This window comes from Suricata suricatta, chromosome 11 (genome assembly GCF_006229205.1).
Source record: "Suricata suricatta isolate VVHF042 chromosome 11, meerkat_22Aug2017_6uvM2_HiC, whole genome shotgun sequence".
Taxonomy (NCBI): domain Eukaryota; kingdom Metazoa; phylum Chordata; class Mammalia; order Carnivora; family Herpestidae; genus Suricata; species Suricata suricatta.
Window position 1 is genome coordinate 332509 of NC_043710.1, and position 26551 is coordinate 359059.

The 26551-nt window shown below is 60.9% G+C and overlaps 4 protein-coding genes and 2 long non-coding RNA genes across 16 annotated transcripts in view; 4 read left to right on the forward strand and 2 right to left on the reverse strand.

Moving 5' to 3' along the window:
• Positions 1 to 694, reverse strand: part of HRAS (HRas proto-oncogene, GTPase) — a 3655-nt gene extending 2961 nt beyond the window's left edge. The window contains exon 1 of the mRNA XM_029915018.1: positions 602 to 694. The gene's annotated coding sequence lies outside the window, so the exon portion shown is untranslated. The remainder of the gene's footprint in view (positions 1 to 601) is intronic.
• The window catches only part of LOC115306644 (collagen alpha-1(I) chain-like), a 2528-nt gene extending 1142 nt beyond the window's left edge, over positions 1 to 1386 (forward strand). Inside the window, exons 3-4 of the mRNA XM_029957166.1 lie at positions 22 to 405; positions 608 to 1386. Of these exons, the coding sequence (XP_029813026.1) occupies positions 22 to 405; positions 608 to 938 (715 nt within the window). The 3' untranslated portion in view covers positions 939 to 1386. The remainder of the gene's footprint in view (positions 1 to 21; positions 406 to 607) is intronic.
• A 511-nt stretch (positions 1387 to 1897) lies between these two features.
• On the forward strand, positions 1898 to 20489 carry LRRC56 (leucine rich repeat containing 56). Of its 7 annotated transcripts, none has more exons than XM_029957340.1 (12): positions 1898 to 1992; positions 3722 to 3795; positions 7867 to 7954; positions 8444 to 8531; positions 15836 to 15932; positions 16005 to 16205; positions 16916 to 17099; positions 17477 to 17653; positions 17734 to 17798; positions 18010 to 18143; positions 18338 to 18471; positions 19626 to 20489. In XM_029957340.1, exons 2-12 carry the CDS (start codon positions 3769 to 3771, stop codon positions 19949 to 19951), a joined length of 1521 nt encoding a protein of 506 aa, XP_029813200.1. In that variant the 5' UTR covers positions 1898 to 1992; positions 3722 to 3768; the 3' UTR covers positions 19952 to 20489. The 7 variants fall into 7 exon arrangements, with proteins under 7 accessions (XP_029813200.1, XP_029813197.1, XP_029813199.1 ...); XM_029957337.1 differs by lacking the exon at positions 1898 to 1992 and adding an exon at positions 4278 to 4465 and having other exon boundaries at positions 3720 to 3795; XM_029957339.1 differs by lacking the exon at positions 1898 to 1992 and adding an exon at positions 4278 to 4465 and having other exon boundaries at positions 3720 to 3795; positions 16967 to 17099.
• Positions 8675 to 9704, forward strand: LOC115306780. Its single transcript, XR_003915443.1, has 2 exons — positions 8675 to 9234; positions 9381 to 9704. It is a non-coding gene; the product is annotated as an uncharacterized LOC115306780 (long non-coding RNA).
• Positions 20427 to 26519, reverse strand: LMNTD2 (lamin tail domain containing 2). Of its 4 annotated transcripts, XM_029957335.1 has the most exons (15): positions 26488 to 26519; positions 25325 to 25348; positions 24730 to 24937; positions 24504 to 24656; positions 24007 to 24094; positions 23723 to 23878; positions 23369 to 23440; positions 23199 to 23287; positions 22566 to 22828; positions 22063 to 22165; positions 21751 to 21940; positions 21543 to 21668; positions 21298 to 21459; positions 20900 to 21006; positions 20427 to 20815 (listed from the first exon to the last, which is right to left on the reverse strand). In XM_029957335.1, the coding sequence occupies exons 3-15, from the start codon at positions 24915 to 24917 to the stop codon at positions 20446 to 20448; spliced, it is 2067 nt and encodes a 688-aa protein (XP_029813195.1). In that variant the 5' UTR covers positions 24918 to 24937; positions 25325 to 25348; positions 26488 to 26519; the 3' UTR covers positions 20427 to 20445. The 4 variants fall into 4 exon arrangements, with proteins under 4 accessions (XP_029813195.1, XP_029813194.1, XP_029813193.1 ...); XM_029957334.1 differs by lacking the exons at positions 25325 to 25348; positions 26488 to 26519 and adding an exon at positions 25702 to 26246 and having other exon boundaries at positions 23199 to 23440; XM_029957333.1 differs by lacking the exon at positions 26488 to 26519 and having other exon boundaries at positions 23199 to 23440; positions 24730 to 25339.
• Positions 21106 to 26545, forward strand: LOC115306779. Of its 2 annotated transcripts, XR_003915442.1 has the most exons (6): positions 21106 to 23534; positions 24037 to 24218; positions 24735 to 24808; positions 24893 to 25177; positions 26215 to 26329; positions 26413 to 26545. It is a non-coding gene; the product is annotated as an uncharacterized LOC115306779 (long non-coding RNA). The 2 variants fall into 2 exon arrangements; XR_003915441.1 differs by having other exon boundaries at positions 24735 to 25177.
• The last annotated feature ends 6 nt before the right edge of the window (positions 26546 to 26551 follow it).

Consider the following 26551-nt stretch of genomic DNA (forward strand, 5'->3'; position numbering starts at 1 on the left):
CGCGGCTTGCCATTGGCTGAGGGCGCCGGGCCCCGCCGCGGAACCGCCCCGTCCCGCCCCTCTCCGCTCCGGTTGGCCGAACGGCCCGCCTGTCAACGGCTGCGGCCGGGCGGGGCTTCCGGGAAACAGTGCGGAGGGCGGTGCCGGCCCTGGAGGCCCTCGTGGGCCGAGGCCTAGGGGGGCTGGGTTCGGCGGGGCGCAGAACAGCGAGGACGCGGAGGTCGCGGGTCTGGGGAAGCGTCCGGACTCTCCCGAGGAGATAGAGACCCCCAGAGCAGCGGGACTGCGTCCGGGTGTCGACTGGGGCGGTGTCGCTGAGGTTCGGCTCGAGCCCCCAGCCCTGCCAGGGAGGACTTCCCCTGCCCCGCGACGCGCAGCCCACCGAGGGGGCCCCGGAGCGGAAGGGTCAGTCCGCGGGACGAGCCTCAGGGAGGATAGAATCCACAGCGTCAGCACGCGGACGGCCCCCGGGCTGGGGGCTGGAAGAAGGCGAAGGGGGCCGCCGGGCCGCGGGTCAGGTGCCTGGGGCAGACCCGGGCCGCGCCGGGAGACTCTGGGACCCCCAGTGGCCGGGGGCTCGGCTGCCCTACACCCCACTTGCCTGCAGGTGGCTCCGGAACGGGCGCCTGCCCCCCTCCCAGGACACCTGGCACCTCCGGCGGAGTCCTTGGGCGCGGCACAGCCGATGCGCCCAGGGCACAGGCGGGTACCCATCTGAGCCCGCAGAGGAGCAAAACGGGCTGTCTTCTTATCCTGTATCCGGGCTCTTGCTTCTCACCAGCGCGCAGCCCCGCCCAGGGCTCGAAGGAGAGCCCCTCTCCCGCACCCGCTCACCAGCAGCCTCACCCAACTTGGGCAGGCCCTGCAGACCCGCCCACCTAGCTCCCCCTGGCCCAGAGATTCCAACGCTGCAGGAGCTTACCGTGTGGCCCAGTTAACAAACGGCACCCAGCCAAGCCCACCCAAAAGTTGCCCAAGGGTAACTGAAATCTCCCCCTCCCCCAAGCACAAACATGCACGTCCCGACTCATTTCAAGACTTTGAAAAAGACCGGTTTTAAACATTTTTAAAAATTTTAGAGTAATGTATAAACACACCCTCTTATTTACACAGAAAGAATGATGCATTACACGTGAGGCCCAACGTCGCTTCGCTCAGTTGGCACCCCCTCCCAGCCCCAGCCCCTCCGGTGCCGGCTCCGTGCTGTTCTCTGGGAGCTCACTCCTCTGCAGGCCGTGACATTGGAGGGCCCCTTCGGGGACCGTCCCCGACCCCACGGGCCGTAACTGTATCCGGTTGGCGGTCCCGCGCACTGCGCCTCTGCTAGAACAGAGCCGAGCTTGTGCCTGACGTGCACAGACACGAAGTAAAGGTGCATAAATGGAAGCGGGTGGTGGCGTCCCTCTCGAGCGTGGACACTACAAACTCCCCTCCGGGTGTCCAGGTCTGCATTTCCCTGGTCCTCAGGGGATCCTTTCCCATGGTGCTTCCTTTTGTTTTGGCACCCGCCACGCTCGGAGGCGGAGGTAAAGGCCAGGGCCAGGGCCTCAGGGGCGACCCTCCCAGCTGGGAGAGGTGGATGCTGGTCTGCTCCAGAGACCCATTTTGCAGGGGCTGACACACGACCTGTTCGCGTCCCACCCCGCCGCCCCGGCTTGACCGCGTCTCGCCCCTGCCCCGGGTTCCCTCTCAGCCCAGGGGCGCCCGCGGCGTCCGGGGCCCTACTCTCTGCATCCCGATCCGGGTTGGCTGCTGCCCCGCCCCCGCCGCTCTGCCCTAGCAACTGTTGCTAAAGGGGCGTGCCTCGACCCAAGGGCCAGAGAGCTGCCCGCGGCTCATGAATATTTGAGTATTCAAATGATGCCCCGGCCCCGTTGCCATGGCGCCCAGGGCCCGCAACCCCGCCACCGGAAGAACTACCGACCCCGAGTCGGAGCGAGGGCCCAGCGGCGGCGGGCGCCCAGGGCAGTGGCACCCAGACCAACCTCTGAGGTGAGAGCCAAGCACGCCTTTGGGCCCGGGGCCACAGGCCTCGCTGTCTGCCCGGTGCGTCGGGGGAGACAGACCGAGGAGTGGACCCTAGGATGAAGCAGCGAGGCCAATGGGAAACTCGGTGGTATCGCCCGCCCCGCCGCCCGGTCAAATCTGGTCCTCCAGGGCCCCTGCCCAAAGCCAATAGCCCGCTCCGAAGGGTTCCCAGTCACCGGGATGTGGGCGGCCGGGGAAGGCCCAAGCCCTACCTCTGGGGAAGATTGGAAGGCAGGGTCCCAGACTCTGCTCTGGGAGTTTGCATGGTGGGGACCCACAGGGGGCCAGGCCCTGCCCTCAGAGCTCCTCCGTCTGTGGTGAAGCCTGGAGGGTGGAGGGGACCCAGAGAGCTGATGAGCCAAACTAAGGGCCGGCATTAGCCTGGGCTGTAAGAACAGACAGCCCCATGGATTTCCAACTTGGGAGTTTTGTGGGGCTCACAGCGGCAGGGCAGAGGGTGGGAGCAGGGCCATGAACAGCACAGAGGGGAGTGTTTACAGGCCCTGCTCCTTCAACCCTGAGACCTTTGGGCTGGACCAGACCGGTACGCTGGGCCTCAGGGGTAGGACCTCTGCTCAGCTGCTGTTAGGCACAGAGGGAGAGGGCAGCGGGCTTGGCCCTTACTGCTGCAAGGGCATCTTGGGGCTGCAGCCCTACCAGCCCACACACTCCCGTTCCCACAAGGCTGGCAGGCCTGGGAGGGGTGTGGGCAGCACACTCCCAGAGGCACAGTGGTGGAGTCCTCCTGCTAGGCTTGGGGCTTTTCACCAGCTAGAGAGAGGCAGGCAGCAGAGGGAACTTTTGGAAAGAAATCCTGGCTAGAAACCCCATGGCCTTAACCTCTTTGGATCCTGTGTATGCATCACTTTCCAGGTGAGGCCACTGAGGCACACAGACCCAGGGCTCAGCACCCCTCCCAATGCCTCTGTCAGAGCCCAGCTGGCCACCCTCCCAGCCCTAAGCCTGGCGGAGAGGCTGCGTCTTGAACGTCCACAGGGGCTGATGGATGAGAGCAGTTGCTAGGAGGCGGGTCCACTGGCTGGTTCCTTCGGTGACTCGCTTAGAGCCCCTCTTCCGCACGTTGTGGACATAGTGGGCAAGCACCCTGCCAGCGCAGAGCCTTGGGGTGTCTTGGGGTGAGGTGTTCACTCGACAGAATGAGTTGTAAAACACAGAGGACCACAGAATGAGTCAGACTCACAAGAAAAGCAAACCCAGGAAGGTCAGGCGGAATACAGGGGCAGGGGTATGTGAGGCCTCAATCCAAGTCGGAGGTGGACAGAACGTTCGGGCAGACTTCTGGCTCTACTCCCAGAGCTGATTCCAGGGTCCGGGGCCAGGGCAGGCGTCTGGATCTTTAATGAGCAATGCCAGACAAACCTCGTGCGGGTGGGCCAGGGACTCTCTGAACCACCTCCCGTGGGACGTGGGGCTGGGCAGTACTCAGGAGGGACAGCACGCCAGGGAGCGCAGCCCGTGAGGCACAGTCCACCACCTGACTGTCTTCTCCATCGGCCAGTCCAGGGGCCCCCATCAGGATGATCAAAAGGACTCGAGGGCCAGTCCCCACACTGACAGCCCCCTGCATCTCCGCACCTGCTCGCTTCTGGGCCCTGTGACACCAGTCCTGCCTGCCTCAGATCCCCTGAGCACAGTGACCTTGCCAAGAGGCCAACCCACCTCCCTCCTGCAGGTGCCGCCTGGGCGCACATGCTGCCCCCTTGTCTGGATGTCTGACCCATGGTGGGAAAAGGCAGCTGCCTCCAGGTGAGGGGGCTCAGCGGGCACAGGGGTGGGTGGGGGGAATGCCTGAGAGCCGAGTCCTGGGCCCCCATGCCTGGAGACCGCTGCTGGAGACGCACAGCTCAGGGCCTGAGGCAACTGCTTGCTGCTGGTACCAGCTGACTTGGGGCTGATGGCACCCCACCCCCCAGGGTCCCACATCTCACAGCCTACATAAGACCTCAAATATGGGGGCCTAGAGCCAGTACCCCTCTTTGGGCCCTGGAGGATGAGCAAAATCACAAGGAGGTGACCTTCCCAGACCCCGGCGAGGTGTGCGCTAAGGCTGAGTGGGGGATGGGAGAGCACCATGAGGCCCCCAGGCAGGGGGAAACTAAATGAGCGAGAGCCCACTGGAGCCAGGCAGGGGAGCCCCACAGGGCCGGCCGTGCAGGGGTCTAGGCCTCGCTGCAGACCCAAAGGAGAGCAAAGGCTTAGTAGCTCTGTCCTGCGCCCATCCCCCGCAGGTTGGATGTGAATGGACCAGGCCTGGGACAAAGCCCGTGGGCCTTGGCCGAGCACGGCCGCCGTCCGGGTGCGGGAGCTGAGCTGGCAAGGCCTGCACAACCCCTGCCCGCAGAGCAAGGACCCGGGTAGCCCCAGGGGTGGCCCTGGCAAGCAGCTGGTAGAGGAGCGCCTGTCACCTGCCCAGCTGGTGAGTGCCGGGGCGTTGGGGGCTCAGGCCACAGGGGTCTGCCTGGGGCAGCATTCCAGGGCTGGTGTCTGGCCTGCCCTCAGTCCCCAGCTCTGTCGCCTTGCCTGGTTGACAGATGCCCTCGGCCGTGCTATGTGACACCCCCAGGCATTCAGGACCCCAAAGGCCATGAGCCAGGCAGGAATCCCACAGGTATTTGCCTCGTACCCATGGTGTGCGGGGCTCCAGGGACCCCTCCATGAACCCGTCCATGAACCTGAGAAGCCCTTCGTCCCAGCGCCTGTCGTCCAGGTGGGGGACAGGGTGGGAAGCTGTCCAAGCGCCCAGCACACAGAAGTGCAGACCGTCGGGAAGGAGTGAAAGGCAGCCCTGGCACCTGGGCTGAGCTGGCTAAGTGGGGTCCCGCTGACTGTAGCCGGGGCCGCTGGCAAAGGCTTTTTCCCACATCTGGGCTGGGGGTCTGCTGTCAGCCCTGCCCCCAGCCTGAGGCCCACCGAGACACGGGGAGCCCTCTCGACTCCCGACTCCGACCCAGCCACCCTTCCTGGCAGCTCTACATGTCACCCGTTGCTGGCCGTGCTGAGGGGCAGACCCCACCAGCGGCAGGCACCTGCCCACAGCCACCCTTGCACGGAGTAAGAGGGTGAGAGGCGCAGGGTGGGGGGTCCCTCAGAGACCCTGGGGTGACATACTCACCAACGTGCAGCACAAGGAAACCTGGCTACATAAGGCTTCCAACTGACTTCCTGCCCAACTCCGAGATCAGCGCAGCGGGAAGGGACTCGCGGCCAGGCCCCGTCCCCACGCTCCAAGCTGACTCCTCCAGGTGTGCTGAGGTCCAGCCACCCTGCGAGCCTGTGCCTTCCCAGCACCTCGGCCCAGCATGGAGCACATCAGGACGGCCCTCCACCAGCTCCTCAACAGCCCCTGACACCGCCCCAGGGCCCAGAGATGGATTCACAGCTGCCGGCCGCCTCCGTGCAGGCCAGCTCTGGGGTGCTGTGTCTCTCGGTGCTGATGAGGTCTGGGTTCAGACACAGCAGGCGGGCGTATTGGAGGTGCCGGTGTGCACAGAGCTGGGGCGGTGCTCCTGTCGCAGGCAGGCCTGGGGCCACGACAGCTTGACTCTCAGAGGGGACTTCAGCACCAGTGGACCTGGGCTCAAAGCCAGAGCATCCTCTGCTGGACAGAGCGGCTGGCTGGGAGCAAAGCAGGAGCAGGGCGGGCACAGAGCTCGGGGTGGTGCCACCTGGCCAAGGAGTGCCAGGAGCATGGTGCAGGCAGCGCAGTGACCGCCACCCGCCTCCCCCACGAGCACCTAGCCTCATCACCCACCGAGCACCACATACCAGCACCCCCGGGGCCTGGAAGTGAGCTCATGCCGGCCAGAAGCCGAGGAAACAGGACACAGGCTCGGGGCCAGGTGGCTGCAGTCTGGGTGCAGCAAGACCCCCCCGCCCCCCGCCTCCCAGCACCCGAGGAGTGGCAGACACTCGGTGCTCAGTGGAGTGTCTGCGTTTCATTTCCTTTCTTTTTGTGCTCATTCTTGGCTGACAGTGCCCAACGGGGGTGAGTTTGCAGGAGTATGTATGGTTACCGTGCCTTCCTCAGATGGCTGGTGGGGGACCCCCCAGAGGTCCCCATCACAAAGAAGGCTTTGTACAGCCTGGGATCCCCACAACGTCAGGCCCAGGTGGAGTGCAAACGGCACCATGAAGCTGCCTCCTCAGACCCACATGGACGCCCCCCTCAGACTGCTCCTGGGTGGATCTCGCTGACACTCAGGCGCCCATCAGCAGTCCCCGGCACCTTGGCAGGGGGTCTGTATCCCACGTGTCATCTACGGCCACATTATGCTGGCCGAAAGCCTCCCAGACTCTGGCTCCGAAGACAGGTGCCTGTCCTGAGGCTGCCCTGCTCCCAGCCGCACCACGGGCTCCTGCTGGAATCCAGGGCCCACGCGAGGCTGCCCTGCTCATGGCTGACCCTGGCCTGAGCAGCAGGTGAACGCCAGGGGCACACTTGTGGGCTCCCTTGGCCACGCCCAGCGTGGACAAGGCCACCTGCTCTGGGGTCTGTGCTGTCACTGGCCAGGGAATGGTTGCCCCATTCTAAGTCAGGCGAGGAGTGACAGGTGTGAGCCACAGCCCACCTCCTCCACACTCAGAACCTGCACGCTCCCCGGGTCCCCACGAACCCCAACTCCGGCGAGCCCAGCGTCCCGGGAGAAAGTGTTTGTATTGCACACATCCAAAGACCCAGCGTGGCCCCCACAGGCAGCCTGCAGAGGGGGACACAGCGGGCCAACTCTCCAGCCTCTCCTGCTTGAGGAGTGACCTCAGCTGTGTGCGGAGGCGCTGACCGCCACCGAACAAATGTCCGGGCCCCTGTGCTGGGAACACACCTCGGAGATTGTTCTTTCCCTGGTGTGGCTTCTTTCCATCCTGGGACCTCCTTCTCCACCTGGCTCCTGGCTGGAGAAAGGACACTGCTGCTGAGATGACTTCGGCGACCCCCAGCCCGGCCGCGGCGGCCTGGCCTTCCCAGGCTCACAGCCCGTGTGCTGTGCCGCACGTGTGAGTCCAGCTGCCGCCAGGACCGAAAGCCATACTTGCGATTGTGTCCGGACACATTCCTCTCTACAGACGCTGTCACACCCGGAGCCTCGGCAGGCGTGGAGGGTGCAGAGCAAGCGGGCTCCATCCCCGAGACTGACTCACTGGTCATCCTAACTGCAAGCCCTTCTCAGCTCTTTGTCTCTTGCAGGTTGGAATTTAGCGACCATTTTCAAACCCACAGGCTCCAAACCTCGGGGGCGCGCTCCCTTCCCTCCGAGCAGCACCTTACCCAGTGCACTAAGCAGGGACCGCTCGCTCCGCCCACATTGTGCTGGGGCCACTCCACTCAATGTGACCAGCTCCTGGGGCACACTTTCTGCCATCCAGGCTACCGCAGGAGACTGTCTCAAATGACACGGGCATCGCTTTTTCACACCCCAACCGAGTCCCAAATCGGCCTCCGTGCTTAGCTATTTTGCCGTACAAACCACGCCCAAGTTCCGTGTGCAGGGCTGTGGCTGTCGTGCTGCGTGACCAACAGCGCCCCGCCCCGTGGCTTGGGGTCCAAGCAGGCTCCTCCGCAGGGTCAGCCATGCTCAGCAGACTGAGCACCGAGCTGCGACATGTTGGGTCTGTTCATGGGTCTCATTTGGACACTGGCGCCCACAGGGCAGGCCTTCATCTGCAAGTAGCCCCACGGCAAAAGCCATCCATGGCCAAGGTCAACACAGATGAGGCACGGAAACGTCTGCCACCTGTCCCAGCCTCACAGCCAAAGGCAGAGACGGGGAAGGAATGACCACTGTCCAGACCCCCGGGCTGACTCTCCATCGACTTTTGCAGCGGGCCCTGGCCCAGGTAGATGACCTCCGACTGGTGACCATGCTGGAGATGTGCGTCAGCACCCGGGAGAGCAGCCTGGGGAACTTCGGTGAGAGCCCCTCCCTGTCCACACCCACCACTGGCAGGTCGGGCTTCTTCCTGAGGGTCCAGTCTCAGGAGGGCTCTCCTCCAGCCTTCCGTCTTTGGACCACTGTACTCCACGGGCCCACCCCTCACCCCCCATTCCCCCATGCATCCCTCTTTCCAGGGACCAGGGACTGTCTTGCAGGGTCAGTGCCCTGTTCTTGGAAGGAGTCTAGCTCAGAACCCTATCCTGGGGGATTAGGGGTGCACAGGGACCCTGGCTAGGGGTTCCTGTGCTCTGGAACGCAGAGCTGCAGGTTGATGGGGGTTATGGTGTAGGGTGCCTGTGGCTGGACCTGGGATGTGGCTCAGGGTTAGGACCCAAGCTGTGGCGGCTTACCCACACCAGTGGGGCGCCCCTCCTCCAAGCAGACTCCTGGAGTCCAGTGGCCTCTTGGCCTTCCGGGTGGGCCAGTCCGCTCAGGTGCACCTTCTCCCCCTGCCCCCCGTGAAGCACACGGCCCTGAGGTTGCCTCCAGGACTCAGCAGCCATCGATCGGCAGGGGTCAAGGGGCACCGGTGTCTCTGGAGGGTGCAGAGAGGTGAGTGAGGGGGTAAGGCTTAGCCTCCGACCTCTCCCTCCTGTGGCCCCCAGGGGTGCACCTGCCCAACCTCACCCAGCTGAAGCTGAACGGCAGCTGCCTGGGCTCCGTGAGGTGAGTCCTACCCTGGGGTCACAGCCGAGGGAGGGTCCCCACCGAGAGCCTCCTGGCGTCTTGCTGTCTCCATGTCCGGGCCCTAACGCCTGCCCTGCCAGCCCGACTCTGGGACGTGTGGCGTGTGTCAACCACCCCTGGTTTGTTGGAGGCCCCTGCTGAGAGGGACGCACGCCACCCAGAGCCTGTGGTCAGTGTCAGGCTGGTCACACCAGGTCTCCGAGGACTCACCATGGGGCGCCCAGAAGATGCTCCCCACCTTTGGCAAAGAGTTCCCAAGTGGCATGGGGTCTCTGGTGGGTGCCCCAATACCACCCAGGCCTTCAGGCTTCAGGTGCCCCTGCAGCGGGGCACGTGAATCATCAACTTAAAAGACAAAATCAAAACTAGGATGGATTAAGGCCCTTTGTTTATGTCATTGGCTGGAAAGAACAAAACTGAAGTAACATCAAACTATTTTTGGTGTTCGAGCATGAAAACACTGCTGACCTAACGCAGCCAGGGCCGGGGCGAGGCAGGGTTTCCGGCCAAAATTCTAAAAAATTATCCAGATGCTTGAAATGGGCTCTCCGCACCCAGTCATGTCTAGGTGAGTCCAGAAAGGCATTTATTAAGCAACTTCCTTTATTTTTTTTCACTTTTTTTCCATAATATTTATTGTCAAATTGATTTCCATACAACACCCAGTGAAGCAACTTCCTTTAAATGCTTTCTTGATTTTCCTTATTTGTCAAGTAAACATCAAAAAGAATTTAAGAAAACACTTGAAGATCTGGACATGGAAGCACAGAACACTGGAAGAAGACGTGGACCTCAGGCGCAGCCCCGAGGACAAGAGCAGAGAAGGGGCCCCAGCACGGAGGCCCGTGTCTGCAGTGGGGGCAGGAGTGGGGTTTCAGGAACATGGCTTGAACGTGCGGCTAAGCAGGGTTCTGGCACTCTCTTTAGCTTCACCAAGACAAAAAATACCATTTACTCCTTCCTTGTCAAGGCTTCAAATGAGCCAAACAAATAATCAAGTATCTAGAACTCATATAAAATAAAGGACCAAAACTATAAGGAGAAGTGGAAGGTATTATAAAATTAAGAAATATGGTACATCATTTGTAGCAAAAAACAATTCAATTCCAAGGAAACAAAAAAGAATCAATTCCAAGAATGATTAGATCGTAAATTGCAAGAAACCCTGTCCTGTCCCGTGATAACAATGGTGACAAATGTAGCAAGTCTTTAAGTTTTGTTACTGAATCCTGAACCTCCGCCACCTGAGGTTTGCAAATCTCCATGGGTTGAAAGTGGACAAGTTTGTAAAAGGAAACTAATCAAGTGTGACAGTTCAGTAAACTCATTACAGACTTAGCTGATGACAGAGATATTAAGGACTTGAAAATCTCGGGCCGTGGGGTGCCCAGCGGCTCAGCCGGAGGATCGTGCGACCCTTGGTCTGGGGTCATGGGTTCGAGCCCACATTGTGTGTGGAAGATCTCAGGCAGGAAGGGCTGGAAAACAATTTTGGTGTGATGTCTGTCCGTTCATCAGCAGCTGAGAGAGAATTCAGCAGCCGAAATTTCGCGGGCGTGAAGGCGGATGTTACTGATTTCTAGGTCTCCGTATGGGCTGAGCAAGGCTTAGACTCTGCGAGGCTCCTCAGCCACCGCCCCCCCCAGGCCTCACTGGCGGTGGCTTCACATAAACAGAAACCCTTCGCGTTGACTTTGGTCCGTCCGTTCTGGCTGCTGATTTGGGTCTTATCCAGGAAGTCTGTCCACACCCCCAAAGTCGCGGGATTACTCTACCTCTCCTTTCATTCCCTTTTATGGTCTAGCCTTTCATTTACTTCCAGGTCTTTAATCCAGCCTACCTGTGAGCTCCCCTTCGATGGCGGCACGGGGCCGGAGCCCTGTTCTAATCCCTGCCGCACAGTGAGTCCGTCTTGCCAGCACCGTCCATCCAGCAGCCCGCCCCCGCCCGCAGACCGCTCTGCCGCGTGGCAGGTCCTCGTGCAGATGGGAGCCTGGGCGCTCTCTGCCTCTCTGTCCGTCTGTCCTGCACCGGCGCTGCACTGTCCGTATTCCTAGGGCCGTGTGCTAATTTGTCCGTGTCTGACACCCTCATCTTTGCCTTCCTTTCCCCAAAATGACCTGGCTGCTCCCGTGTGCTTCTTGTATTTGAAGTTTACGATCTGTTTGTTGGGTGTCACACACACTGCTCTTTCTGGAATCCTTTTGTGCAACGAAGGAAGATTCACATGCTACTTTGGGTTTATTTGTTAACTCACGCACGGTCACGAATGTGACACGGCTCTCCATTCCTGTGTTCTTTTATATGTTTAATGGAGTCTTGAAACTTCCCCTATAAAGTTTGCTATCAGCTAGAATGCTTTCAGCCGCAAGTCACAGAACGCTGCATCCACCAGTGCGCGCCGCAGGCCAGACCCTGTTCTGGGCACCGGGGAGGCAGCAGTGACTAGAACCGACGAGGCCCGAGCAGCGGAAATGTGCTCTTTCCCAGGTCGGCAGACCAGAAGTCAAGGTGAAGCTCAGGGCGCTGGCTCCTTCTGGCGCTGCCGCTGCCGGGGAGGCCGGTTCATTCCGCGCTGCTCCGGGGAGTCTGCTGGCCGTCTGCCGCTCATCGGCTTGTAGGCTCATCGGCTTGTAGGCTCATCGGCCCCATCTCTGCCTCCGTGTTCTCATGGCATCGTCCCTGTGTTCTGTCCGCGGCTACATATCCCCTTCCATAAGGACACCAGATGCTCCTAGTGCCCACCCCACTCTGGTGTGAGCTCGTCCTAACCAATTACCTCCACTACAACTCCTTCTCCAAATGGGGTCACACTCTGAGGTGCTAGCAGTTAGGACTTTACCATCTGCTTTGGGGGGACTGGGCGGGGGTATAATTCATCCTGTGATGGGGAACGTGCCCTCCTGGGTCGGACATAAGAACAGGCAGGTCCCCAGCGCTCCTCCTGCGTTTCTCTGTGCAGAACTGTGGCCTGGATGCGCACCCCCGCACCAGCGGCCGGGAAGAGAACGTGACTCTGGATGGTGGCAGCGTGAGCGCAGCTCCCGTCGGAACACGGCAGGGCATCAGCCTCCCGAAACCAGAACTAAATTAATGCCCACGTAGTTACAGGATTTTTACAATCATGAATGGCGTTCTGTTTCTCCTGCATTTTCTGGTTGGTTACTACAAATGTAGAGAAACAACTACACTGATTAGCATAGATTTTTTTCCATCAGTACATCGCCACTGAGTTTCAAGCATGGGTCTTGTATCTGGCGACATCGTGTCTTGATTTTCTAAGTAACCACACTGCCAGGCCCCCCTATTAATTCTAGTAGTTTGTTAGTTCTTGGGGTTTCTGTATCGACAGGAAGGTCCGCTGCTTCCCGCGGCGTCTGGCGCTTCCTGCGCATGCGCTTCTCCGTCCCACCCGCGGGCTGCCGGCCGCCGCTGGCGCGACGTTAAATGCCAGCAAAGACGGCAGCGGCGCTCTCGGTTTGTCTCTGTCTGAACGCCTATGTGGCTACGTTTCTCTGCATCGTCCACACGATCATGAATGATACTTCTGGATTCCATCGATGGATTTTGCGGTGGTGGTGACTCTTCCCTGTGCTCCTGCGGCAGGCCTGCTGGGTCACGCTGAGCTCACGTCTCTGGGACTGTAAGTTCTATTTGCGTGGCGTGTTCGTTCCCGTGTTCAGGAAGGCCAGCCTTCAGCTGCCCTGTACTTCTCTGCTGCCGGGGTCAGGGCTTGATGCCCAGATTGCCTCCCCCTCTTACTGTTCTTTCCAACTGCTCGATTTCTTAAACTTCTTGTATAAGAAAGTGTTGTAGAAGACAGACACTCTCTACTCCATGGTGGCTAACTAGAACTTAATTTTACAACCAGCAGGGGCAGGGGCACCTGCGTGGCTCAGTTGGTTAAGTGTCTGACTTCGGCTCAGGTCATGATCTCCTAGTTTGTGGGTTCGAGCCCTACATCGGGCTCTGTGCTGACAGCTAGCTCAGAGCCTGCAGTGTGTCTTTGGATTCTGTGTCTCCCTCTCTCTGACCCTCCCCGCTCACTCTATCTCTCTCTCTCAAAAATAAATAAAAACATTTAAAAAAATTTTTAATAAAAAAAATAAAACCAGTAGGGGCACCCGGGTGGCTCTGTCAGTTGAGTACCCAACTCTTGATTTTGACTCTGATCATGATCCCAGGGTCACGGGCTCACACCCCATGTGGGGCTCTGCACTGACAGCATGGAGCGTACTTGGCTCTGGCTTTCCTCTCTCTCTCTCTCTCCCACTCCCTCTGCCCCTCCCCTGCTTGCTCTCTCTCTCTCAAAACAAATAAACATTTTTAAATTAATTAATTAAAACCAGTCCAGATCTGGGGACTGTGAGGCTTGAGGGGATGACAATCACCACCTAATTTCTTTCTCAAGCTTTCTGTTTCTTTGGGTGCCAGCTTTATCTAGGTTTTCAAAAATGTTGGTATATATTTTGTTTATCTTCTATTTTTTTTCGGTTGCTGATCAGGCTATAATTATTCCTCTACTAAAATGCTGTATATTTAATTTGTCTCCTTTGCTTTGCTAAAGGTTGTCCATTAACTTTTTGTAGCGTCTGCTCTGGGTTCTATTAGTTTTCTCTATAGTTGGTCTGGTTGTTACTGGTTTCATCCTCATTTTACTGAGTCTTTACTTCTTGTTCTTTTTGTAATTTGCTATTGTTCTCTTTCTAGCTCCTTGAGCTAAATAGCACTTCGCTCCGTTGTTGATCCGTCTAGTTTCTTGATAAATACATTTGAAGACATAAATTTCTCTCCCTGCACAGCTTTAGGAAGGGTTCCACAAATTCCTCACGCTTTCGTTTTGTCACTAGTTCCAAATATTCAATAATTTTCCTATTTAATCTGAGATGAGGCAAAATCTACTAGTTATTCCCCAACCTTTATTCTTCCATAACAACAGAACCCCCGTTTTCAGCTGGGCACGTAGCCACCTCTGCCCCCCAGCCAGCTCCGGTCCGAACCACAGGTCACAACAGAAAGGCTGTGCCGACTCCGAGGACACATGGGATGGAACAATAATACCATCTCAGAAGCGAAGACAAACCCCAAAGAGATACTGCAGGAAGCCCGATGCCAGATGTGGGTGGGAGTAGGAGTGAGTGAAAGGAGCACAGTTAACCGTCCATGAAAGCAGTCTGACGAGCCGCAGGCGTAGGGGGGCAGAGGGTCTGCTGTGCAGTGCTGTAATCACTTCAGAAGGAAACCGGAGTGATAGAATGGTACAAATATTTAAAGATTAAGGAAAAGTCTCGAGACATGAAAGGAGGCTTTGAAAGAAAAAATCGACAGTGACCAGCGGCCAGCAAAGCACACCCCGCCGGAGTTACTGGACGTGAAGACGAGGTGTGCAGGTGGCCAAGGAAGGGCACCACCTCTTCAAGAGGAACAGAAATGAGTTCTTCCTCGGACCTCTCTGCACTCAAGGTCAGGAGACGGGGCAATGCCACATGCCCCGTGGAAAGAAGGCAGGAATGAGAATTCAATGCCCAGCCAATGCTTCTGAATGAGTTACAAATCAAGGAAATAGTTCGATTAGCCCCTCGCAAAGAAATTACTAGACACAAACTTCAGCCAATTAAGAGATGCTGGGAGAGCCCATGGGCCGCTGCGGACAGTGGGTAAACATGGGATCCCCGCGACGGGAGGTGACATGGAGGTTGCGGGGACGACGCAGAGCAAAGCTGCGGTGGCCAGGTGAAGCTGCGGGTCTGACCTCGAGGTGGGGGGGGGGAGTTGGGGGGGTGGCCACGTGCACTGGGAGGTCTGAGGAAACCACTACGCCGGGCAGCAAAGCCATCAGATGTCACCGGGCTGGGAGGCGGACGCAGGCACAGGAACAGCTAAGCAGGGAGAAGGACAGGCGCCAAGTCCCCAGGCGAGAAAATGCAGGGGTGCAGTTCCGGGAGCGTGGGAGTCGTACCGCAGCGACTGGCCCCGACCCGCACCCCGGGCCCCAGCAGGGAAGCCCCCCACATCAGGCAGCATTTCAGACCCTTGCTCCCAATCTGAATGCCCAAGAAGCTATTAATGGCATAATTGGAAATATTAAGGCACCTGCAGCATGAAGAGAAAGGTCAAAACACGGGTCCCTGCGGAAACCGGGCAGCACAGGGGGCGACTCAAACCTCCGGACTTCACTACGTACCGCAGGAGACACAGAAGGTGGGACTTCTTGGCATCTTCAAGACAAGAGTAGCGTCCTATGAGAAAGGATGAGGCCACTTAGGAATCAGACATATGGCGGCCAACATAAAGATGTTAGGAACAATGTTGGAAAATGAGGAAATCGTCCAGGAAGCAAAACACAAAGCAAAGAGATGGAAACAGGGGAGAGGAGATGAGAAGACGGTCATTCTCAGACAACCAGTGCGGGAGCAGCAGAGCTCCAGACGTGGGAACAGGGAATGCAAAGAGAGAAATATAAAAGAAATGCCATCAAGAACCTCCCCGAAGCCAAAGGAAAGGACATGCCCTGTCAGGGGGTGCCCAGGAATAAAGGACCCTGCAGGCAGCAGTGGTTGCCAGAGAGCCCCATGGTTGTTCTAAGTTGAGGTAGCACTGGCCTGCCCATCTGCAGGGGAGGGGCCACAGAGGGAGGGTGGTAGGTCAAGTCCAGGGCATGGGCAGGGGTTGGGAGAGGTCTTGCAGGCACAGCTGGCTGGCAGAGGGGGTGTAGCTTGGGGAAGCCATCCACAAGAAAGGCCTAAGAAGTAGAGTGGAGCTGATCCCACGGGGGAAGGGGCCGCCGCGCCCCCACCCCCACTGCAGCAGACGGTAGGCAAGGGCCAGCCAGTCGAGGCTCACCCAATCATCCGGCACAGGGGTGGGGGAGCGGCCGGCTCCTCTCCTCGAGGCCCAAGCCCTCCAGGGGCAGGGGAGGTGGATTCTGCCGGTGCCCCAGACCAGGAGGCTGCAGCAAGGGCAGAAGGCAAGGAGGCAGGGGGCTCTGGGACCCCTTCCTTAACCTGGAGGCTGCCACGCACAAGCCACCGGTGACAGGCAGCCCTGTGCCTGGAGAGAGCCAGATGTGGGTGGTGGATGGGCTCACGGCATAGCACAGGGTCTTTGTGAACACAGCCGTGGCCCTCCAGCCCAGGACAGCACTGACCAGCCACCCCTGCCCTCTACAGAGACCTGGGCACCTCCCTGGGCCACTTGCAGGTGTTGTGGCTGGCTTGCTGTGGCCTGATGGACCTGGACGGCATTGGCTGCTTCCCGGCCCTGAAGGTGGGTCTGTGGTGCACTGGGCTGGGGAAAGGGAGCCGGGCCCGGCCCGGGCTGAGCCCTCTGCTGTCCCAGGAACTCTACGTCTCTTACAACAACGTCTCAGACCTGAGCCCCCTGTGCCTGCTGGAGCAGCTGGAGGTCCTGGACCTGGAGGGCAACAGTGTGGAGGACCTGGAGCAGGTTCGCTACCTGCAGCTGTGCCCAAGGCTGGCCACGCTCACCCTGGAGGGCAACCTGATGTGCCTGCGGCCGGGGCCCGGCGCCTCCAACCAGGTGCGTGTGCTGGGCACCCAGGCAGTGCGTGCACAGGATGGGGAGATGCTGTGCGGCCCTCCCACGGCCCCAGGGGCCTCTCTGCCACCTGAACGCTGGTCATGTCCAGGCCGCGCCCCAGGATCATCCCCAGGGAACAACCCCCCTGCACCCTGTGACTTGTTCACCAGGTACTCATTCTCTTGTATCGCTGGAGACCTTCTAGGCCAAGACCAGATCCCACAGGGCCACATGGACACGTGCCACGCCCCTCAACCCACGCATGCACCGGTGACGTCCATGCACACACCCCGTGGAACCATGAGTGTCCGGTACAGCCTGCACATAGAATCATGCACACACTCACATACACACACACAGCCCCCCGAAGGCCCAGAGCCGCCTTTGCCCCCCGCAGGCCTGTGCACACCCCACACAGCTGCCCACAGCCCAGCACTGCCCGTGCCTGGAGCACACTCTTACTGCTCTGCCCGGCTCCACTGGGTGGTGCCCAACTAGGCCACAGCTCAGGGCAGCTCCACAGGCCAGAGGACACCACTGGACCTTAGCTGCGAGCCCAGAGTGTGAGTTCACGTGCGGGGGAGAGCCCAGGGTCTCCGTAGTCCCTGGCAGCCAAGGGTGACCCAGGCCAGCACTGGCAGGAGGGTATGAAGGAAGCGGCCAAGGGCGGGCCCTGGGGACCCAGGCCTGCCACGCCCTCCCCGCTGCAGGCGCCCTGGGGCTACGACTACCGGGCAGAGGTGAGGACCCGCATCCCGCAGCTGCAGGTCCTGGATGACGTGCCAGCCGCACACATGGGCGCGCCAGGCTCCCGGAAGCTGGACCAGGACTGGTTCGTGGTGAAGGAGGCCATCAAGGAGGGCAGCGGCTTGGACAGCCTGCTCCCGGGGCTGGGTACGGCGGCCACTCACCTGCCCTTGGCAAGGGCTGCCCCACCCAGCCAGGAGATCTTACCGACCCCAGAAGAGGCTGCCACCCCCTGCTGTCCCCAGGAAGAGGGCCCTGTACCCCCGGCACCCCCACAGGCCTTTCAGAATTGAACAGCCACATTTCACAACCCTTCTCAGCCTTGACTTTTTGCCCCCAGAGCCCTGCATACCTGCCCCCAGGCCAGAATACCCTCCCTGTGAGCAGTGGCTGGTGGGCACGGGCCTCCAGAGGAGACGTGCGCTGGGTGGCCGGGGCCCCTGGTTTGTGGACAGTCTCGGGGGGCTCGTGGGCCGGCTGGCCGGTGCGTGCTTCCACGGCCTCTGATTCTGACCCTCGGGTAGATCATCCCCACGGAGCTCCTGTTCCAAGACTCGGCTCCCAGCTCTCCTTGCCTGAGACCCAGCCCCGGAACTCCAGGACAGGGCCCCTCTCCCTGTTGGCCACTGGAGGTCCCCTGCCTGGAGGCCGGCTTCCCAAGGACCCAGCTCCACAGGATGACACCAGTAACCTCACCCACGGTAACTAACCCACCTCTGCACAAAGCTGACGATGGAGCCCCTCAGCCCCAAGGCAGACCCAGCCACCCCTTCTTCTTCAGGTGCCAGCAGAGTCCTCTGCGGAAACCCCACCAAAGGCCTGCGGGAGCGTCGACAGCACTGCCAGGTGTGCCTTGTCTCCCCCGACTAGGTCACGACTGCAATGCTACCACAGGGGACTGCTGTGCTGGCCTGGCGGTGCCCTGGCCTATCGTCCCTGCTGGCCAGGGGCCCCAGCCCCCACTCCCAACACCTTCCACAGCCAGATGAGTCCTGCCTTCAGGGTACCCCCCACCAGCCCCCTCGAAGGCTGTGCCTCCAGCCCCTTCTCTCCTCAGGCCCAGGCAGCTCTGGAGCATCTGGCCCCGCAGGAGGACCCGGCTGCCAGTACCTCCCCAGGGCCTGAGCCTGCGGACAGCAGTGACCTCCTGGCCTTGGCTAGGCTCCGGGCCCGAAGGGAGCTTCACCTTTGGTGGGTGCCCCTACTGGCCCCCAGCCCTACCACTGCATGTCCCAGTTTGGTGGGAAGTCATGGCTGGGCGCTGCCTTGGTACCTAGGACGGCTGGAGGAGCTGGCCTTGGGAGCCTGAGGCTGGGGGTCCATCCCCAGGCACACTCATTTGGGAATGGCCCTAAGGGCAGGGCTGCATCCCCTCCCCTCTCCAGTCCCCTTCCCAGCAGGTGCCTGGAGTCCCAGCAGGAAAGTGCCACAGCCTCCTGGGACCCACGGAGGGGCCTTGAAGAACGAGAGGACAAATCTAGGCCCAGGACCCCCTCCGGACCCCTCTGCCTGGCCACAGGTACTGAGTGCCCAGACCAGCACGCGTCAGCTCGGCCCTTCCTCAGCTGGGCCTGAGAGGGGCCCTAATGGGGAGGTCCGCTCCTAATGGTGGGGGGCTCACAGTCAAAAGGCCCTAATCCCAAGTCCTCCTCCCCTGAACCCACGAGATAAAAATGCCCCAGGGGCGGGATGGAAGGGGGTATGAGCAGGGGACCTGGATTGAAAGAGAGGGCAGGGTGGGAATGAGTGCCCAGGACAGGCCCGCTGGGCACAGGCCAACGGAGGGGAAAGGCCATCAGATGGGCCAGGAGACTGAGGCAGGGAGGGTGCTGCCCTTCCCCTGCACACAGGGCCAGTGCTGGGCCCAGGATGCGAGACGTCCTTCGAGGAACAAATACAGGCGGAGCTGTAGAGGCCTCAGGCAACAAGGCCTGGGAGGCTTCCTGGAGGAAGGGTCTGAACTGATGGGTGTAACTGAGGGGGCGCGCCTGGGGAACAGGGGCAGCGAGTAGGTGCGTAGGCTTAGAGGTTGACTGGATGACTCTCCCGTGGGTTGGGGAGTCAAAGGGCCTGGATGGAGAAGGCACAGGACAGACAAAGCCTCTGCCCTTCCCTACGTGGGCTTGTGCCTGGGCCCAGAGGGGTAGAGGGGGTGGGGCTGGCTGGGAGAGCGGTCACCTACAGTGAGGGGCCCAGGGGTGGGGAGGCGGGGGCAGGTAGTGGTAACAGATGGTGAGGACTCAGAGACGGAGGGGTGCCCAGGCCTCCCCCTCCAGGCCAGGTCAGGGGAAGCACTCAGGGGTCATGGCCACCCTGCCCGGTCTGCCCTGAGGCGGGTGCCAGGGCCTCACGCTATAGCAGAGGATTAGGAACTGGCCCAGGGCCACTCTTGGTGATACAACTCAGTGACCCAAAGCCAGAGCCCAGGCTTTGTGGCCTCTGCACGCCCAGGAGTGGGTGTGGCCCCAGCGAGGGTCAGAAGTCACAAGGCTGCAGAGCCACAGCCACCCAGGGGGGCAAGGGAAGTGGAGGAGAAGGGTGCTGCTGCGAGGGGGTGACGGGCTGGGGGAGGAGCCTCAGGGGACACCGCCACCTTGCTGTGGTGACCCCCGCCCCACCTAGTCATTTCTGTGGGGCCCCTTGTCTGACAAGCTCTCTTTCCTTGTTTTCCAGAGCCTTCTAGGACCTTGGGCTGTAACCTGATCCCCTCTCCCCCTAAGTTCCCCATGCCATCTGAGTCCAGCAATAGCTCCTGGGGGTCCGCAGACCTGCAGTTCAGGAGGCGTAGGCTCAGAGCCTTAGGCAGCTTGAGGCCTGGCCTGGGTCAGGGGCTAGCTGCGGTGATGGCTCTGAGAACCCTGGAAATGACTGCAGGCCCAAACCCTGGAGCCCGAGCATGTCCAGGCCCAAAGCCAGCCCCAGATCCAGCAGCCAGACCCCCAGGCCCCCCGTGTGTGCCGCACCTGAACCCTATCACCCCAGCCCAATCCCACCCCTAGTGTAACCCCCCAGCCACTGCCAAGCTGGCCTGGACTGCGGGCCAAGGAGCCCCAGTGTGGTGGTGGGAACCCCATGTGAACCCTGGCCTTATGGAACCCAGAGCATCCTGGGGAGTGTGTTGGGGGTGGGAAATAGGCTTGACATAAGAGAGACCCTTCTTGGTGGAGGGGAGTGGGGGGTTGGGATTGCTGGCAGTGGGCACAAGGAAGAGTCCAGAATAGAGGAACCCAGTTCCCCCCGCTGCCCCTCTGCCCACTCCTTCTATGGGGCCTGGCCTTCCCAGGAGGAGTGGTCAGAGCTCGGGCTCGGAAGACACAGGCTGGGCCCAGGCCGAGGTGGCTGGAGTGCAGCCAGCACCCTCCCCCCAACCCTGGGGGATTTGTGCGGGTCCTTGCCCACGCAGGGGCCGGGCGGCCAGCGCCCTTCCCTTGGGGCAGCACACTCTGAAACCAAACGAATCCTCTCTAAGGACTCTCAGGTACATAAATGCGGTTTACTTCGTAGGCGACGTTGGTTCAATAAATTGTGCAGATGGCACTGCTGGCCTCCCACGACTTTCTCCCAGCGCGGCCCCTCGGCCCTGGGCGCCCGCTCGCGCGCTGCCCCCTACACCCGAGTGTTTGGTACCGCGGTGAGCGGCGGGCAGGGGAGGAAGCGGAAGCCGAATCTGCTCTCGGCAGTGCTCTGCACCGACAGCGCTACCATCGGGCAGCCCCGGTCCACGCTCTTCCGGCACACCTGGGGGGGCGGGGCCTGAGCGGCGCGGGGGCGGGGCCGGGAGCCCGCCCCCGCCCATGGGCGCGCGCTCTGCTGGACCCCGTGCTCCTTCCTGGCTCCGCCGTCCTGCAGGCGCAGCCTGGCCTCTGCGAGGGACAGTGACAGGATGGGGTCGGGCCGGACTCCCATCCCCGCCGGCCCGCCCGCCCCCCGCGTCCCCGTGTGCTCACCGGGCAAGGCGGGCAGGAGCTCCTGCGTGCGAGCCTCGGGCCGCGCTGGCACCTCTCGCGGGCGGAAGAGCTTGCTGCTGCTCCGCTGCGGTGAGAGGCCCCGCGTCCTGGTGGGGCAGGAGGGTCGTGAGGTCCGGGGCAGTCCTGGAGGGGAAGGGGCCTGGGGAGGCGGGGAACCAGGGGGTGAGGACGGGACCTGGGAAGGCGGGTGGTGGTCCTGCACGGGAACCGGTCTGGAGAGCGGCCCCAGAGGGGACTAGACCCGAAGCAAGGGAACGGTCCTTAGCAGGGAATCTGGGGGGTCGGTTTTTGCGGGGGTGGGGCCTGGGAGGAAGCGGAGACCGAGGGACCCGCAGTGCCCACCCGGGCCTCCAGCGTCCGGCTCGGGCCTCCCGCACCCTGCCCGCGCGCGAGTGTTCAGGCCCACGCCTCTGCTCCCTGGGGTTGGCCCGGAGCCCGGCCTCTGAGAGCGGGAAGCAGTCTATGGACAAGTCGGTGTTGTCAGCGAAGATCCTCGGGACCGGGGTCACGCAGTGGGGGGCCGGGTGCTCGCTCAGGACCTGCGGGACCCGCCGGGAGGGGCGCAGTGGTCACCTCCAGCCTACGGGGCTCTCCGCCCACCCCATCCCCTGCTGAGACGCACCCTGACCTCGCCCTTGGGGTTCAGGAGGAGAGTCACACATCCCCGGCTGGAGTGGAAGTGGACGGGCTCCCGGCCCGAGGATGACGGTGGCGGCTGCTTGGTGCTGGCAGGCCCCTCGCCCCAAACCTGGTGGACAATGCGGGCGGGAGGTGAGGGGCGGTGGGGGCCGGAGCAGAGGCCACAAGGGCTCGCGGGGAGCGGGGCGCACCGTAACGTGGCGCCGGGGCTCCAGCCGCGTGCCGGGCGGGAAGCGGTACATGCACACCGGAAAGCCGTGCAGGAGCTGACGCAGAGTGAGGCCGCCCAGGTTGGCAGTCTCCTCTAGCGACTGATTGAGGATGCGCACGTATCTCTCCTTGCTGCTCACGGCCACAATCTTCAGGCAGGAGCTTGGTGGGCTGGGCGGGGTAGCAGGGATGGTAGAGGCACTGCAGAGAGGCTTGGGCACCTCTCTCCCGGGGTCCTGCTAGGAGGCCACCCCTGCTGTGACTCCCCCCCTACCCCCGTGTCACCCCCTCACCTCCCATGGAGGTGCTGTCTGCGATGCCCGAGCTCTGATTCTACACAAAACTCCCTTGTCAGGACCACCTTACTAGGCCGGTTCCAGGGATCCAGGGGGAGACCTGTGGGAAAGGAGACCCCCATATGGAGCATCCTCTGGTGACATCTAATGCGAGGTCAGACTGACCTGCAGCGCTCTGAGGATGCACGTGGGAGAGGAACAGCTCCAGGGCTCCGACCCAGAGCAGGAGGGACGGCCCTGGAGGCTAAGGGAAGAAGAGATGGACAGCTCCAAGTACTGGGGTGGGGGTGGCAGGGAGGGGGCCAGAGTGCACCACGAGTCACCCAAGGCCACCTGAGGCCATCCTAACCCCTAGGGATGAGGCAAGGGAGCCCCCAGAGGCCTTGTGCGGAACTGTTGTCAAGACCAAGCTGCTGGTGCAGGTTGTTCAGGGCTTTGGGGAGAGATCCCAGCCTCGCGGGGGATGGGGGGGCAACCGGAGGAGACCCTCTGCACCCCACCTTCAGGCTGTGCCTGCATTTCGCTGCGGAGGCTCCGCCAGTGGGGTTCTGTCAGCTCAGAACCTCGGCCTGGAGTGCAGGGCGGGCGTCTCGTCACCTTCCGCATGGGGTAAGGCGCAGCTGGCCGGCCGCTGCTGGAGTCAGAGCCCGTGCCCCCTGAGCTGCTGGTGTCCACAAAGGGCAGGGAACTCCACTCCACACTCTTGAGATGCCGTTCCACGTGCTCTCCATGCAGCTCTGAGCCCCACTGGTCAGACGTGGGCCTGTGGGGATGGCAGGGCCCGGTGGTGCCTATGGGACAGTCTGCTGATCTGCTTGCTGCCTACTGGATTTGGCTTCTGGACTCCAGCCCTGCCCCCAACTAACCTCCCCAGGGTGGGTAGGGTACCCTGAGTTGTGGTTCCAGTCCCTGGGACCCAGCCTGGGAAAAAGGCTCAAAGATGGACTGTGTTGGCTCAGGAGCCCTTTCCTTTGCCCCTTCCCCTCGTCCTGTAGATCAGAGAATTGACCTTGGAAGGTGTAAGTGACTTGTCCAGGGACACTAAGGGTAGATCTTGGATTCCAGTGTATACATGCCAAAGCATGCCCTCTCCCCCCTTCACCCCTGCAGGGGTCCCTGACCAGCACAGTTACTTTTGATCTGAGTTGGACTTAATGTTGCTGAGGAGGCTGGGAGCCCGCTGGGCAATGTTGTTCCAGTCTGCATCCTTCGGCTGAAAACCCTGGCCAGAAAGCAACAGGAATGTGGCCCTCCCCTCCCACAGGGCCGCAGAGCCATGAAAGCACATGGGGGCCTTGCTTACCTCCTTAGTAGAGGGGACCTGATCATTCTCAGAGAGGTCACTGGAGTCCATCAGAGTTTCTGCAGTTACCACCTACAGAAGGGGAGTGGAGGCCAGCAGGCAGGAGCTGGGAGACTCTCCCCTTTGACCTCACCAGCACTGGAGGCACACGTTTGCTGTGCATCAGGTAGGCGGACCCAGGAGGTTCCTCTCTGCCCTAGACCATGGTCCTGGCGCAACAGGCTTCCCAGGGAGGCCAGGGCCCCCCATCGGAAGCACCAGCCTGGAGGGTACACACTGGGTATCCAAGAGAAGTCTAAGGAAGGCTGGGGAGGGGGACACGGGAGGCAAGAGGGCAGGCCAAGTGGGGTTTACCTCCACACTGCCAGTGCAAGATCTCAGCACACGACCCACCCAGGAAGAGCCGTCCAGCTGCAGCAGGCAGGACCTCTGGAATGCCTGCAGCTCAGTCTCCAGACGCTGAATTGTGTTTACGGCCTGTTGCAGCCGCTCCTCCAGCTGGGACTTGTCCTGCTCCAGGAGGGTGCATAGGTGGGGCAGGGCCTTCCCCCAACTCCTGAGGCCAAACCCTACCCGGACCCTGATTCTCACCCCAGCTTGGGTCCCCTGCCCAACTCCTGATCCCACCTGCCCCTCACCAGCTGGGCCTGTTCCTTCTGCTCTTTCAGCTCCAGAGTCAGCTTTTGCACCTGGTTCTGCAGGAACTTTTCCTGACTGCATGAGCTCCTGGGGGAAAGGGCCATCTCAGCAGCCCCCACCTCGAGGTCAGCAGCCAAAGAAGAGAGAAGGAGGGACTCTCTTCACTGACATCGGGAGCATAAGGGCACAGAGTTCCACTGGACCAGGCCAGGTCAGGTCAGACTCTGAGAGGTCTGGGTCGTAGGTCGGCTCTAGGTTCAGTGACCATCAGACGTGCTTAGAGTTAGGGTCTGGGCAGGCTTACAGTATATTCACTTTTTCAGGGTTAGGTTGGGGGATCAGGGCCAGGTACAGATAAGGGCTAGAGGCAAAAGTCAGGGTAGTTATCAGATGGGAGTGTTGGTCAGCCCCAGTGGCTGGGGATGAGGTCAGACAAAAACCAGTTCAGGCCAGGACAGAGGCTGGGTTGGGCCGAGGACTGGCACTTTCTCCTCACCTCTCAGCTGGAAGTCCGGCCACTTCGTACAGGATGTGGCAGTGCCGGGCATCCCGGCGGTTATGGATGGTCCACCGCAGAGCCTGGATCTCCAGTTCCCGCTGACCCCATAGCAGCTGCAGGGTGCGGGGGTCCAGGGACTCAGGGGCTAACCTGCAATGCCAGCACCCTTGCCACTTGATCAGGCCCTGACCTCCGGCTGCCCACCCCTCCCTCCCTTCCTTACTGCAGGTTGATGGAGAAGACCGCCGGCGTGGAGCTGGGCTTGGTGTCCGGCAGGCATGCAGGAGCCACTGGGTCTTTAGGTGTGTCAGCTGGAGGTTCAGGATGCCCACTGACCAGTTCTTGGTCCACCAGCGATAAGGGAGCCTCTTTCTTGGCCTTTTCAGGCTCTTGGCAAGGTTCAGGGGCCATTCTTGATGTTCCTGGGGGAGCTGAGATGGGCAGTTTGGCTGTGATCCTTCTGTCCTACGTGTAGGTACCCCATGGGACGCTCCTTCTGTGGCCACAAGTGTGTGCCTGTGTCTGACAGCCCTAGCCAGGACCACTCCAAGAACGCACGGGCATGCTTTCCCCGCAGGACCCCAGATTGCCAGGCACATGTGTGTCCGTATCTGTGTGTTTCGGACCAGGACAGGGCAGCAGATCTCCCCGCCAGGCAACATATCACTGGGGTATTTGCACATTTCCTGTTGTCTCCTTGTCACCCTTTCCCTCTAGGACCTGAGATCCTGCCCCTCAGCCTAAACCAAGGATCCCCAGAGGTGCTAATCTTTTGCCTGTGATGCCCCCAGACTCAGGGTCTTACCCTCAACACTCACCTGAGGCCTGAAATCCAAGTAGGCCTAAGGGAAAGAAAGGCTTTACAGTGTTGCCATGGACACCAGCACCAAAAGGGGAGGGGCTGTTTGTTACCAGCAGCTTCCAGGGAGACCCTAGGCCAGGATCCTGAGTGAACCCTAGGCCCACCTCCAGATTCAGCCTGAAGGAGAAGCGGTAAGAGGTGGGGTTGTTGGCCAGCGAGCCTTAGGAGGCACAGGAACCACAGAGTGACCAGCCGGGCCTGACTGCAGCACTCAGTGGGTATTGGGGGGATTGCTGCTTTGTGTACGGGGGTTTACTGAACTCTAACCAGCAGTGAGCCCCTCCTGAGTGCTTCCCATAGCCTCTTTGACTTCAGGGGCTGATGCTCACCTACCTGAACCCCAAGCGAGCTTCCCTTGCCCCAGTCCATTTCCACCACCTGGGCCACCTCAAGGAGCCCTGGGGACACTCTCATAACCACGATAACTGTTCCCTCTGCCGCACAACAAAAACAAAGCACCAGATCTGACACACAGACCAGTGCCCTCCAGCCTTCACCCCTGACCCCACTTTCATTCATTCTGGCATTCATCTTTCATTCATTACGACGCTCGACTTCACGTTTTTGTAGGACTTCCCCTGCTGGGGAGCATACAGGCTGGCAGGAGGACCCCCATGGTAGAAACAGACTCTGAATGCCTGGTGCACAGACAGCACTGAAGCTGTGAGGCACCCTGGCTGCCGAGCTAGCTTGGGCTCTACCAGGCCGGAGTGTGCCCGCGTGTGTCCACAATTCGAAAGGGCACCAGGACCCACTGGGGGCAGGCAGGGGTGGGGGGAAAAGAGCCTAGGGTCTATGTCTTGTTTTGTCCCCAGCAACTTCAAAGCGGCCTTCTCCCCCCACCAGGACTGCCAGCATGGCCGCAGCGGCCCTCCAGCTCCACTTCCCTCCCACGGGGACTCAAGACTCCCCGACCCCTGTGCGTCCCCCCCTCCCCCACGACGCGCCCTGGGGGAGCGAGGTAGGTGGGGCCTTGGCCTTGGGGTCCCGCTGCCCCTCTGGACGTAGAAGCTGCGGGGTCCCAGGCCGATGCTCCTTCTCCAGGTAAGACATTCATCAGACTCGAAGGCTTCTGAGGAGGTCGGCCCGGGAGCGGAGCCAGACACCTGTCCCACGCACCGCCTGCGAGCCAGGTACGCGCTTCCGCGTAGTTCGCGGTCCTCTGGCGTGCGTGGACCAGGCT

Coding starts and splice junctions, on each gene's coding strand:
- LRRC56 (XM_029957337.1), top strand. CDS start 4,289: ATGGACCAGGCCTGGGACAAAGCCCGTGGGCCTTGGCCGAGCACGGCC. Junction 15,933..16,004: donor GCTGCTTCCCGGCCCTGAAG/GTGGGTCTGTGG, acceptor CTGCTGTCCCAG/GAACTCTACGTCTCTTACAA. Junction 18,472..19,625: donor ACCCCTCTGCCTGGCCACAG/GTACTGAGTGCC, acceptor CTTGTTTTCCAG/AGCCTTCTAGGACCTTGGGC.
- LMNTD2 (XM_029957334.1), bottom strand. CDS start 24,917: ATGGCCCCTGAACCTTGCCAAGAGCCTGAAAAGGCCAAGAAAGAGGCT. Junction 23,441..23,722: donor CTTGCACTGGCAGTGTGGAG/GTAAACCCCACT, acceptor CCCCTTCTGTAG/GTGGTAACTGCAGAAACTCT. Junction 22,166..22,565: donor AATGCAGGCACAGCCTGAAG/GTGGGGTGCAGA, acceptor CCTTTCCCACAG/GTCTCCCCCTGGATCCCTGG.